Source organism: Poecilia reticulata, chromosome 10, assembly GCF_904066995.2.
Source record: "Poecilia reticulata chromosome 10, P_reticulata-male-v2, whole genome shotgun sequence".
In the NCBI taxonomy this organism is placed as follows: Eukaryota; Metazoa; Chordata; class Actinopteri; order Cyprinodontiformes; family Poeciliidae; genus Poecilia; species Poecilia reticulata.
Genome location: NC_088839.1, coordinates 25,516,926 through 25,531,704, shown reverse-complemented (window position 1 = coordinate 25,531,704; position 14,779 = coordinate 25,516,926). Strand labels below are relative to the sequence as shown.

General features: G+C 39.2%; 1 protein-coding gene across 4 annotated transcripts in view; it reads right to left on the bottom strand.

The window, feature by feature from the left end:
• Positions 1-14,779, bottom strand: part of drp2 (dystrophin related protein 2) — a 119,258-nt gene that overhangs the window by 38,192 nt on the left and 66,287 nt on the right. For all 4 annotated transcript variants that reach the window (XM_081611750.1, XM_081611748.1, XM_008420714.3 and 1 more), the window contains 5 exons: positions 14,154-14,215; positions 13,580-13,654; positions 10,319-10,520; positions 4,410-4,495; positions 2,564-2,721 (listed from right to left, as the gene is read on the bottom strand). In XM_081611750.1, the coding sequence (XP_081467876.1) occupies positions 2,564-2,721; positions 4,410-4,495; positions 10,319-10,520; positions 13,580-13,654; positions 14,154-14,215 (583 nt within the window). The remainder of the gene's footprint in view (positions 1-2,563; positions 2,722-4,409; positions 4,496-10,318; positions 10,521-13,579; positions 13,655-14,153; positions 14,216-14,779) is intronic.

Below are 14,779 nucleotides of genomic sequence, written 5' to 3'. Positions count from 1 at the left end.
CGCTGCTCACCGTCACTGGGACATTTAGCTTGACTAATATGACCTCTTCTACCATGCATACATATAAAACATAGTGCTGGGTTTTGTATTTCCCAAATTATTTTGTTTCATTTACTTCAGTTCTTTACCTTTGACTGCTGTGAAAGCCCTGAAATATTTATTGGGAGATGAATTATTCTTACTTCTTGCCTGGATTTTTCCAAATAACCTCTGCAGAGACCTTCCTCTGCTCACGCTGTTTTCAGCAACTATTTCATGCAGCCTGCTTTGTTGTTGCCGTTTCCTCTGTCTTTCTGTCATTTCAGTATGACAGCCAATGTGAAGTGGAGACGAACAGCATCGAGAACCATCAAGTGTCCCTGAATAACCGGTAGACGGGTCACTCTAATTTTATCTCAGAGTAAATATAAACACAACAGAATACGTTCAAAGAGCTCCATCTGATACAGCCGTTACTGACCGGATTACAATGTGCACCAAGAGAATATTATTGGAAACTGAGGGATTCTGATTGGCTAATAATCTTCTGCTGCCTTCAGTTTTCATTTGTTGACCTAAATCAGTGGCAGAAGATTAAATTTAATCCATCTATTTTTTACCTTCCTGGATGCTTCCTTGAACATGTTAGGATAAGTCTATGGGCTGTAACAAACATGTTCATTACATTTTTTGCACAAAATCATTCTTAGATAATGAGATTTACGTCTGCTCAGTTCTGCCCATTTCAGAATGAGCTGTTTTAGGGCCTCCTGTTGCTTTAAATCCAACCACACATGTACACATTTATGCCTAATGGGAATTTAGAGCAACCAGTGACCTAAAAGTCTTGTTTTTGGTTTGTGGGCGGAAGCCGGAGTTACCAGTAAGGATCCACACATATACAGTGGAGAATATGTGTGGAAACGGAGAAGAACTGAAGCTGGAAGCCAGAATCCTCTGGTTCTTCTTCACCTAGGAGAACCAGAATTTTATTTTCTCATACTTTACATTTTCTGCTAAATCTTCTTGGGTTAATCTTGATGGGAAAGATATACCTTGTTTTTGTGACTTATTAAATGCAATAATAAAAACATCATGAATTATTTAAAGCACAAGCAAAATAATTATTTTTTTCGAGTGGAAAACAAACAAAGGTAAATTCCCAAAGCAGCCAGTCTAATTAACATTTTTTAGCATTTCCTTTTTTTTTTTTAAATTACATGTTTTATTTTATTAGTTTTACTTTAAAAACAGCTCTGAAACAGTTTGAACTTTAGAAAGCTTTGATATAGAGAGGCGCCCACACCATGACCTCTCCACCACAGTTCATCTGTTAATAGTTTTTTAAACAAACCCGTTGACATAAATTAAGACCAACCATTTCAACTCTGATCCCCTCGGTGTAAAGAACAGCTGTGTTGGCAGGCTGTCGTGTTGGAGGCGTTGTCTTGACAATTCATCTTACAGACTTCTTCGTTCCAGATAATTCGTCCTGATGCTCAGAGAAAGTTCTTGCAAAAGTAATAGAGATATTCAAACATCTGAACTGCACCAGTGACTTGGTGATAAGCTTCTATAGAGCTTTAAAGGGGCAGTGTTATGAATTGTCCATAACATTGGGCACTGGGCATTTTATAGCACAGTCAGTAAATCTGTGAGCTTCAGTAGACATAAAAATGCTTTATATATCAAATATAACTTAATCTGTAATTTAACGCCTTGAAACTGGGCTTCTGTCTCTTTGAAAACACCTTTAAGAAGTAATCACATCGGTCCTCTGTTAACCCATTAACAACGTTTTTACCAGCGTTGAACAGAAAAGTTGCTCATGTAATGAACTCAGCTGATGCGCAGTCCCACCAGGTGTTTGCTAATTGCTGCTGGCTAGTCTGAAGGAGCTGAGTTGGAGTTGGAAGCTTGGAAACTTGGAATCTGCAGCTCCGAGGAGGAGCTTCATCTTGAAGGCGGGGCTAGGTCCACCCAGGCTGAATGGTTGCCATGGAGATGAGAGGATTTCCCAAACATTTATGAAGGAATCCAGGTGTTTTTGATGAGGGAAAACATGATGTAAAGCTCGCACTGCCCCTTTAACCTTTTACGCCTAAGTTTCAAATATCTGCCTATATATTTCTTCCTTATTTTAATTGTAAGTAGTTATTTAAATGTCCTGTGAGATGATATATTTACCCATGTATCCATAACAACTGGAACTTTCAATATCCAGCAAGTTATTTTTGCAATTTACCGTCTATTAAACGAGTGCCCTCCGGATTAATTACACTCTCTGCAGCTGCAGCTGTGAAGTTGCCGTATTAACCCAATATTGGCTGGAAAGTGCAACGTCTCCCCTTTCAGAAACCGTTGGAAATTTTCAGATAGCGCCAAGTGTGGCGGAATTACGGTACTGCAAATTTGGCCGCGTCGTCGGCGACACGTTCTGGTCTAGAAGGAGATGCAGCCTAAACCTCCAACACTGCTTTAAAGAATAAAAGCAAATGTCAGAAAAAACTCTATTTAATCAGCCTCCAGAACTCAAAGCACATCTGTTAATGGACCTGGGCGTGAAACTTGGCCGTTTCCTCACCATGCGGAAGCAGCTCCGGACGCTTGGCTCCGTGTTGCTGCCGCCGAAAGCTGCGACTTCGCCCAGCTGGCGTGGGATCTGGATGGCTTCATGTAGCAGCAGGCTGAGGTGACGCTGGTCTGTCAAGCCTCCAGGACCGGACACCTGACGGAACAAGTCTGCAAAACGTTCACGCGTTATCCATCAATTATGCACTAACTAATCTAATTTCACACCGGCACATGCAGCAGCAATCATTATACGATGTGTAGCTAAGAGCATTAGCCACACATGTGTCTGTATTTTTTCTTTCCTCCGCGTGAGGACACTTGCTGACTTTAAAATTCTGCATTTATTCCAAAATCAAACTAGCTTTTATCTTTTTTTAAACCAGGAATAAATCTTTATTAATGATCTTCCTGGTTATTTTAGAGATGAAAGACCTGAACAAAAGCCATCTTGTCAAGTTCTGACCGAGTCTTTCGCTATGCTTGGAGTCTGCCTGTCGCTGAAGAGATGAATCCTGACAGGCGTGTGAGTGTGCTGCACAATCGCAGCATTGCATGTATCCCCCTCTTTGCGGGCTTATATCTCCCCACAATGAGCAAACGTTTGGCTCCAACGCCTGCATCTTAAACAGCCTCCTTCACATCGTCCTCGTAACCAGAGCTGAGGCCTGTTTGATGTTTTTAAATATTCCCACAAAGCTTCTGAGTGGAGCTCTGGACATGTTTTATGGAGACATTTTCTCAGCATATCGGCCTCTTACATCTTAAATATGCCGCTTTCATTGCGCAGACTCTATGGTGAGATAATAGGAACCATTGGTTCAACACAAAAGCACAAGAACTGCAGTTTTCTCACTGCTGAGATTTTCCAATTCTGGAAACGCTGTGGAAAAAAAATACATTTCCAGAACACATTCGTATCAGACTCAATATAGATTCATTAATTTAAAAGGACTGAACACATTTTCTGATGTGAAAACTGGAAAAAGATTTGAGTACGCATCGCACTGAACAAGACATGCACTATAAGAAAGCAAAACTAAAAACCAAATGATTTACATGAATGAAAACGTGTTAGAGAGATATCTAGAGATAATTCTGCTGGTGAATTTTAACAGGAATCAGTCAGAAACATAATATGCTAAACTGGGCTAGGTAGCATAATATGCTATAGTTTAGCCTTCTTGTGTGCTAACCTTAATTTGAATTAATTCATATTGAATCAGAGGTTTACCAATAGTATTATTTGGTAGCAGGAAGTGCACTTCTGCAGATGGCAGTAGGACCGCAGGGAGGAGGAATAGCAGCTTTATTTTTTCACAGATTATCTGTCCCATACTGTCAGCACAAATATGCAAAACAAAACCTGTATTTTTACAAAAGATACCTGCTGCAGCTTTAATTAAACAATTTCATAACTGTTTACAATACCTTATGGGAAAAAATCAGTTTGAAAATGTATGTTTAATACTAAGTTGAAGAACATTTATTTTTACCTGGTAAAATATTGACTGCTCAAAGTCTCTCAAGAGAATCCCACTTCAAATAGTCAGAACTTTTAAGAACAAATGCTGCATTAGACATGAATCATTTCCAAAGGAGAGACAAGGAGCGCTAAACTTATTTTAAAGTTGTTTGAAAAAGTAAAAGCCTTCAGAAAGAGACTCCTGCAAGCAATCCTTTTAAGGCCTGTGGTGCAGCAAGTAAAGAAAGCGTTCTTCATTATGGCAACATAACCATTCTCCGCCATTACACTAAGTGGATGTCTTGTAATCCTGGCAATCAGGGATGTTTTATTTTGGATCTTTCTCTTCAGTCGATAAGATGCACTTACCGACTCAATCAAGCATCAGACTTACATTTGTACTTCTCCTGGACGTCTGCGTTGCACAAGCTCACCAGTCCCATTTTGAAGCTCAGAACTCGCATTTTGCCGTTTCGTGCACTGCAGGGAAGAAACGCAGAGAGGATAAGAAAAAAAAAAACTTCTGAGATTACAGTTTTTAAAAGGTGGACAATCTCGAATCGCTGCGTTGTGGATCGTAGTAATACAGAGCCCTGCTGGGAAGAATTACATGGGTCACAGCAGCACAATTCAGGTCAGTGAAGTAGTGTGAAATTGCATTAGAGGACATTCAGAGTAAGTAAAGGCTCTTCAGGGAATTGGTAAAGTGTGGTCCAAGAGTTTTATACCCAGAAGAGCAGTACAAATCTCATATGCCAGATAAAATACATCAATAAAGCACATTGTAAAGGTATCCTGCCATTAACTTTTTACATTTTGCCACCAAAGACTTTAATATTTCTATTGGTATTATATGCAGCAGACCAACACTGGTATGTTTAAAAGATAAAAGGAAAATAATAATTTTTTTCTTAAGTTCTTGAAATAAAAATGTGGTATTGTAATCAGTCCTAGAGTTGACAGAAAGATGGGTGGTACATTCTGTTCTTAGAATAGGTTGTTGCCAAGAGTATGGCATCACATTCCTGCCAAAAACCCTGAGAGAGAACTGAAGAGAACATACGTCTGATTGCAGGTATTTCCATTTATTTACAGGCCCATGAATGCAGGGCGAAAGTTGTGCACTTCTTTGAGTTTAATAAGCATAATTAGGCGAGGAAACTCTACTGATTGTCTGAATTTTCAGGTCAAATTCAGGTGGAGGGAGTTGAGTTTAACCACTCATCATGCTGCATTCATAGACCTGCAAATTAAGAGAAATACCCATCATGAGCTATGTGCTCTCCTAGTTAATAAATCCGCTGATGTGATTCCTTAATAAGCTCCTCAAGGTTTTTGGCAGGAATGTGACAACATACTGGTGCGGCAGCTGCTGAAGTCGGTGCTGCTGCAAAAACTCATAAATGGAGAAAAAAAACGATTGCATAAAATGAGTAAGTCCAAATCTAAGTTTAATCGAGATCAGTACTTGAAGTCTGAATTTCACTAAAAACCTAGAAACTTGTCATCTAACTGAGCTTTTTGCAAAACATTGCACAAGAATTTCAGTACGAGTCTCAAAACAAATTAAAAAATACTTTATTTATCCCCAACGGAAATTAAATCTCGCTGTAACTCATATCAATTCAGATTGTTCAGAGTGTTATTGAAGATAGTGATGGCTGTTGGCAGGAAAGATCTCTTGTAGCAGTCTGTATTACAGCGAAAATGAAGAAGCCTCTGACTGCAGACACTGCAGATGAGAAGTGAGATTCTACAAAATATTGATTCGACATTACATATAACACACTTTTAAAAAAATTGATAAAATAAAACTGGAAACCTATTATGCTCTTTGTCCCTCACATAAAATACACTAAAGTTTGTGGTGACATCATAAAATACCTTCACAGTACTGTTCAAACCTCATGTGAAAAATATTTCCCTAAATGAAGAACAGACAGTTTCTAAACAAGCAATACATTTTTGATTCATGGAACGCAGAAAAATGTAATTTGAGAACTAATCACGTCATCGCTATGTTTCCAAACGCAGATCTAAGCAGCATCAGCAAAAACCGTGCTAATCAAATTAGCACTTCAAATGTCACACGAAGGATGGAGAACATTGGATTCATCAAAGAACATCAAGTCAAATTAGATGAAAGCGTAAATTTAATTTCTGCAGCTGAATGCGGGCCTGAAGGAGTATAGATCTGTATTTGACAAGTTTCTAAAAATGTGCACACATTAAAAATGCACAAATATATATATGAGAAGGAAAGACATAAAGTGGTGAGTCACTGTTGCTCCCCTGTTAGATTCAGGACCAGAGGAGACACTGAGCACATGGTGACGACTGGCTGTCAGTATCTTTCTCTCACGCTTTCTGCTGTGCACCTCATGCCATCTTCAATGTGCATCCCAGCGCTGCTCCTCAGGGGACACATTTCTCCCCAACAAGCCTCCAGAAGGAATGCACACACAAACATATACGCACACACACACACGCACACGCACACGCACACGCACACACACACACACACACACTCGCCGTAAGCCACGTTTTCTCCTCACAAGCACAAAATTAAGCTCAAGTCTCGTTCACATTCCCTGCTGCTGTTTATTAGGAAACAAAAAGCAATTACTGAAATTTATTCAGACGACGAAGCCGCTGATTGTTTCTCATTAGCAGAGAATGGTTAAAAGCTACAGACCGGATATACGGCTTTCGCTGCGGCTGTCTTATGTTTCGCTGTCTGTGATGTGGGGCTTTTCCTGGAGATGGAACAAACAGGAACAAAGCTGGGTGAGTTCTGGTGTCAAAGAGGATTTGCTCTGGTTGTGTCTGACCCTCTGGCTTGAAGCTGTTACTGCAGCTTTAGCCATTCGCAGTCTTCCTAAACGTCTGAGAAAGTGACTGCTCACATCCGTCTCCAATCTGTTTTCCTGCAACTCCTAAGAAACAGCTTTTACAAGACATCAAATGAGGCAGCAGCACGACAATAAAGTACATTTCTGATGCCTAGGAACACATTTAAGTTCACAAAATACCCATCAACGTGGAGCTACTTGTAAGATTTATAAGAATTGGAGGTTTTGAAGATTTCACAGCAACATTTGCAATGCCGACAGAAACTGCTGCTGAGGTAACAATTATTTTTTCAGAATTATGTGAAGCCAATTTTATGCTAGCTAGGGAAAAACAAACTCCTGACTGGATTCTTTCTGGTAAGATTAATAGTTCAAATACTTTGTTAAAAACATAAAGATGACCTCAAAATGATCTAATTATTATCAAATGTTGTGTTAGACTTAAAACACTTGATTGTTTCCAACTCAAGACAGTATTGCATTTTCTGAGACAGAGTTGACCGTATTTGGTCAAATTTGAAAATAAACATCTCTGTAAAAAATGAAGAGCCCAAAAAACCTCCTGGTTATTCCACCAAATACTGATTTCTGAGTTAAAACATTTATATTGTTGTTTCTAAATGAATATTAACTTGTTTTCTTTGCATTATTTGAGGTCTGGAAGCGCAATAGTTCATATAATAAAATAACAATGTTCATTTTACTCAAACATATACCTATAAAAAGTAAAATCAGAGAATCTGATCCTTTTGCAGTGGTCTTGTAATTTTTTCCAGAGCTGCATATACAAGTAACAGAATAATAAAATAGCAAAAAAGAGAGTAAATCCTAGTTGGGCGAATTGATCAGTCTTTCTTGGATAACAACAAAGGACTGACTCAAAGAAGAAGCCAGAAATTCAATATGTGGGAGACCTTTTCAGGCTGACAATGAACTACAGAAACCTTCAAAGGTCAAACAAGTTTGAGAGGGAAAAGGTTGTGATGAGTCATGTTGGACATTTACCTCAAATACGACAAATTTAGTTTAGTTATGTAGCATTTTAACAAAAAAAAGCATCTCAAAGCACTTAACACGATACAACCAACAGGATAAAAATGATCACAAACGATAGAGATGAATAGAACAGAAACATATGAGTACATGAAAATATTAAGGTTTCTGAGGCAGACTGTGAAGAAATGCTGGTGAATTTAAATTCAAGACTCTTTGAACAGGCTGATTCTTCTGCTTTGATGGAGAATCAATGATGGGTTCAGGCTTAATGCGCATTTTTCCAGATGAAAAACCCGACCTAGTAAAGGTTAAGGTGGAATTGTGTTGCTTTCTGAAGTAGTTTAAAACATTTCATGAAGACAAAGGAGATCAAAAACACTGAAAAAAATACATGTGGTTTGTTTAATATGCAGGTTTTTTGTCTTGTACGTTTGGTTCACTTGCTTTAAGAACTAGATGTTTATCTTGAGGAAATAAATAAAGGTGCACAAGATAATTAGATCGTAACAAGCGCAGTGCGCTGCGGCTGCACAACCAATGCGGACGCGGCTCTGCCGCTGCAAAGAGTTAAACTTAACTCACCCTGCGGTTTTAACAAATGGAGCTGAAGACGTTACCGTCCCGCACCAAGAAGGAGAGCGGTGCTCAGAAGCGTGGCAGACGTAACATCTGTCTGTTTCGGGGAAGTGAAGCCACGCAAAAAAAAAAAAAATTAATAAAAAAAAAAAATCCTTATAAAAGCGCAGCACAGGGTAAAAAAGAAAAATTCAATGGATCGGTTTGGTTCAGGCAGATCCAACTGACTGATGAACCAGCGCAGATTTCTCTGCAGATGCGACCAGGAGGAATTTGTGAAGCTGTGAGTTCAGACCCCAGCAGATGAAGTGCTGGTAATTTAAGTGGAGTCACTTAATTTAATTTGCTATATATTATTGGGGCCACAGTCAGGGGTTTTTCTCACTATGGAGAAAAAGTTAGATGCATTTATCTGCTTTATGTGTGATGGGATCTTGATTCATGGTTCAACTGGGTGAATATTAACTAAACCGCATAAAAATGCGGCTAAATAGTCAAATTATAATTTGACGGGTAAAAATAGAACATGACCTGTCGGTCATCCTGTCGGTCAAAATGACGGAGAACAAAAAAGTCTAGCGCGACCTGACCTCCAGATTCACATTCAGACATCAACAACATTCAGGAGCAAACTTAGAGAATTCTCTTTGTTGTGCAATAAAATACCTTTGAGGGAATTTAATCTTCTGAAAAATTGTTGACTCAGTGCAACATCAAATTTAATGAGCATTTAATGAGAGAAATTAGTGCCACTCACTGCTGGATGCATTTAACTCTCCAGATTTCTCCACCACATTATTTATCTTTTTCTAACCTCACAACTACACAGTATATAAGAAGAGTGAACACTTAACTTAAAACGCCAGGCTTCTGGGAAATGATCAAAATTATTCAAGCAGTCGTGAAAACATTTTGATGTTTAGCGTGACATAGAAACATAAATACAATCCAAATAAAAACAAATACGTGAGAAAGACAAAAAGAAAATGTGCAAATATTTTAAATTAACCCTTTCACAGTGACTTTTCTATTAACTTCATGAGTTTAAACTTATCATCAGTTATAGTAAAACTCGATAAACTGAAACAGAGTGGTGGGTTCACTTCTGCTAATCTGGTAATGTGCTAATAGCGCAGAAAAGTTTGATAATTTTGAAAACACTTAGCACAGTTAGCTTCCTCTAAGTAACTTTACAGATAAAGTGTAAAATAATTATTTTGTACACTTTAAGTTGAAGAGGCCCCCCGGCCGTGTGCCTTAAAGGTTTGGCAGAAAAACAGCAGTGTGCGTTTTTTATTAAATCAACACCATACCCGAAATGAAACATGGTGATGGCAGCATCATGATTTCATGGCTTATTTTTCCCATGCTGGAAGAGTTGTTTGTCAAAAAAATGTTATTCGAATTAAACCACAAGCTGATCCTCAGGATCACAGTGAATCTAAGCACCCGTACAAATATTAAGCCTGTTGTGGCGGTTTTGAGTTGTTGCACAGGCGCAAAGAACTGAAGAAGTCAAAGGTTGAATTAGCTGAAGCTAATCACTCCGAGCAGAAATGATGACGAGGTCTTCGTCTTAGGTGCTTCAACATCTTTTTATATCAAATCTTTGAAGAAATAAAAGTTTTGATCATTTAGTTAACCATCTCCATAAGAGAGCTATACTTTATCTGTCTTTGGTAACCTCTGGTCAGCTTGTGCCAGATAAATATGAATGGAAAAAGAAAGGTAATATCTGTAAAAATAAAATAGTAAAGAGGTGGGAGACGGGAATCCTTGTCAGCTGGATGTATAAACCCTTCATCAAGCTACAGCCTAAACCGCAAACAGTTTTCAACAAATGCTTCAGCTTTACCTGGACAGTAAGAGCTACACCCACCTGTCGTACACATTGAGCAGCCAGTTGAGGCACATGTCAACGCAGAGAGGGATGTTGACCAGAAGGGACCTCTGCTCCTCCAGCCTCTCGTACACGGCCGTCAGGCCGTGAATCACCTCCACCACGTCCATCACATGCTCCCCCTGCTGCAGCTCCTGCTCCCGAAACACGTCCACCAGGCTGCTCAGCGCCACCAGGTCCACTGAACACAACACACACAAGTTTCTGTCACACACACACACACACACACACTGACATCGAGCTGCGTTACGGTAACACTCAACAAGCAATCTGTGAAAGCAGCCTTTTTTTTTTCACAAATAAAATAAGAAATTAGTTTCCTGCACGTTTCTAAAAATTAAGATTCAGTAATAGAACCTTAAGAAGAACAAAATAAATGCAGGTAGCCATGGCAACCAGTGAGCGCTTGACGGCCGGCGGGCTCTTCCTGCAGTCGGGTTGGGCGTGCATCCGCTGTGTTTACAAACAAACAATTCCTCTATGACTTAAAAGAAATTAACTTTTCAATTTAACGGTTTTGAATTTTTCTGAGACTCCGCCTTCAGGAAGTCGTCACAACATGGCTCCTATATTAACCCTTTAACAACCTTTTTTTTTTAACCAGCGTTTCACTGAGACGTATAATGAAATCAGCAGGTCCACCAGGTCTGTGCTGATGGCTGAGGCAAAATAAAGCAAAACTGTTCACAAAAACGTCAAAATTCAAACAGAAACATAGAAATAAACCCTAAATAACCTATTTAGATGTGTCATCAACAAAACAGTTAATTTAGGAGTTAGTTCCACTTTAACAACTAACAAATGATATTAGATTAAAGGATGAAAATGAGAGGTTCAGTGTGGGAATTTGATTTGATTTATTTATTTATTTCAAGCTGGTTTTTAAAAACAAGACTTCAGAAGAATCAGTAGGGCAGAGAAAACATGCGCATAAATAACCAAGAATAAAATATTTAGTTACCACTACTTCTCTGTTTGAAAAGGAGTAGGAAGAAGTGAAAACGCATTAAATCCGACCCTTTATTTCAGTTTAATGAAATATAATACTTACTGGCTCAATAATTATGAAAAATTTGTAATTAAAACCATGTTGTAATATTCATGTGCCTGTTCAACATGACAAATAAATTATATTACATAGAGAAAATGTTTACAAATCAACAAGAAGCTCTACAAATAATAATAACAGTGATAATGATAATGTAAGAGTTTATCTGGTGAGAGAGGTTCTTATGTAAAATGTAATGTCAGTGGCCATAATAATTAGTTTTTTTTATTATTTATTTCCTGTTTTTACTTTTTGTCTATTCAAAATAAGTGGATACGTTTTGAAGCGACCTGGAGAAAAACAACTGTTGAAGGTGAAAGGTCAAATCTGAGGTGTTCGTGTGCATTACAGTTGGAACTAAAAAGGCTTAAAATGTGTTTGTTTCATTCAGATCAACATGCATATAAACATCAGCTCACCTCGCTTGCGACCAGCGGCCTCCTCTTGCAACAGCGATGCTTATTCACCCATTTTGGCTACGTGAGCCCGGCCATATGTTTCAAGAGCAGTGACACAAATTTGATTTCTCTCTTCTAAACTAATTTGATGGCCCATCGCTGGGAGCGGAGCTAAAAGGGTGTCCGTTGATGCCAGGTATAATTGGATAGCGCGATAATGAGGTAGAACAGAGAGAGGAGAGATAAGGGGAGTATTTTGAGGGTTGGGAGGGAATCACCCAAAAATGCATTTTTGAAGGGCTCCGACGCGGCTCTGCTCAGCCATTCAGGGCGAGGAAGAATGAGGCTTCGCTAGTTATCAAGGCAGCCTAGCAATTAAATTCAGTAACGATATCGACTCCTAGACCCGAGGACGGTGAGATAACAGCTGGAAAGAGAAAGTGACAGAAAAGGGTTTTACGCACTTGCTGAGTTTTTATTCTGGCTACTTGGTATGTGGGAAGGAGACAAGGTTACAGGAAGGTTACAGCAGAAAAGGGAGAGAAAAGCCAAACAGAGAGGAAATAAAATGAGTGGAAGGTGAAAATGGGCTGAACTGGGGTCAGATTCTTGAAAAAGGAGGAAAAAGCGATCCAAACGGAGGAATTGACCCCAATGGGACCGTCAATGAAGCTTCAACCAAGCAGCTCAAACTAATTAACTTCCATTTTGTAACTCAAATGGACCAATTAATAGTCAATTAAGCAGAATGCAAGGCTGTGATGACAATGAGGATTACCGGAGCATTTTAAACCCAACAGCAGGACGTGTTCAAACCCGACCGAAGTTCTTCAAATCAGACAAAACCGGCGTCAAACGTTTGTGCAGAAAACATGTTAGTTTGTGTCGCTATCATTTTAAAATTATTGTTTCCAGAGATCATGAAAGGTCAACAGGTCAACCACCTTTTTCAGATCAAACAAAATTGGTGTCAATCAACTCGACTATGTTTGTGCAGCAAATTTTTTGTTTGTGCTGCTTTGGCTTTGAAGGAATTAATGAAAGTTTAAAGGTCATTTTGATTTCGTAAAAGTTGGGCGGCTGGTTGACCTTTTGACTTTTAAACTTTCATTGATATCTTCAAAGCCAAAACAGCAAAAACAAAACTTTTTCAAGTTGATTGTCACCAATTTTGTCTGATTTATCGAAAGTGGGGACTGGAGGGCTGGTTGACCTTTCATGACCTTTGGAAACATTTCTTAATATCTTTAAGTTTCAAATTTCCACCTGGATAATTTTGCTTATTTTAATTGCACAAAGTTATTTAAATGTCCAGTGAGTAAACATATATTTGCCCATTTATCCATAACAACTTATTATGTGAAGGTTTACGTAAAATCACCGTAATAACCTGATATTGGCTGGAAAGAAAAAACGTCTCACTTTTCATAAACCGCTGAAATTTTTCAGGTAGCGCAAAGTGTGGCGGAAATACGGTACTGCAAATTTGGCTGGATCACTGGCGCTCTGTTTGGACTCGAAGGGTTAAAATGATAGCAGCACAAACGTTTGACACCAATTTTGTCTGACTTGAAGACGGTGGGGATGGGGGGGCAACTTCAACAGGTAATTTTCATCTGTTTCCAGGCAGAGTGGAGCCATGATGCTTTTGATCGCTGACTAAACAAGTGTGCCACAGCTAATAGGTGCATCACAGAGAGCGCGTCACAGTGAATTACTGCTGGTGCAGGATAACAAAATATCACTTAAGCAATCAGACAGACAGATAATACACCAGCAAAATAGCAAACATACATCTCAGAGACTTCTGAACCCGTCGAAGCTTCATAGCTGTTCTGTATGCAGAGAACTTGATGTTGTTCAGATCCGCTGGTGGAAGAGAAAAAGAGATAGAGAGATTAAAGAGATGAGAGGGAGAACTAATCCATTCCACCCTGCAACCGAGGAATAAGGCATCCCAAATCTGTCCCGTTTGTTTATCGGCACGCTGCAGAAGTCATTAGCACTTTATTGTATTAGAAACATTATCCACACTCGCATTTTTCGGTACACATGCAGGTCCAGCTGCGACGGTGTGCGTATCTGTTCCCGCAAACTCCCCGTGTCAGACGAGATTAACCGTGAGACGCATCGTGTCGTTTAATCACAATTAATTAGAGGCTAAGCGGGAAGCAATCACAGCGCTGGCAAATTGGGCCTCATAGGTTAATGACAGTAGAAATGTAGCCCCTGAGGTGATTGAGACGCGGGTCGCTTAATGGGCTGCGAGATAAGGCCTTAACAGCCCAAACCCAAACTTGGGGTGATTCTGCAGGCCGACCGAGGTCACGGAGGAACGAGCGCGAGGAGGGCTCGCCTCTTCACTCACCCAGTGCCTGGTACAGCTCTGTCATCTTTGGATGGTCCCAGCAGGTTGTCTGGGCCTGATGGCTGAAAGAGAAAATAAAGGCAAATAGATTCATGCAGCAAGGACAAATGGAAGCACATTTTCTTTACGACTTCACTGATCAAAGCGGAGCTGACAAAAGGAGTGAGAATAAAAAGGTATGAATAAGACAGAGATGGGGGGAATCTGAACATAGTAGCTACGTTTCCACTACAAACGTGCTCAAATCTTTGTCTATATTCTGCTAATGTCGAAATAACACAAATCGGCAACTTGTGGTGTTTCTTTTAAATAAGAAAGATAATTAAAATCACATGTGAAAGAGCTTGTTAACGCAATACGTCATTAAAAATCAAGGAGGTGACGGATGTAAATAGTTTTAACAGGTTTTCAATGGGGTTCAGTGCAGTGGGCTCTTCATTTTTCAAGACATGTAAATCTATTTTGATCTGGCTAAAAAAAACATTTTGTTTTAGCACAAAAACATTTTAGCAAATAAAAATGTTTTCCTCTAAAGGTGCAGTATTAACTTTTATAAAGCATATGTTTTTACATATTTCTTAAGATTAACAAATAATCTGTGAAAAAAATGTATCCCCTCCTTGAGC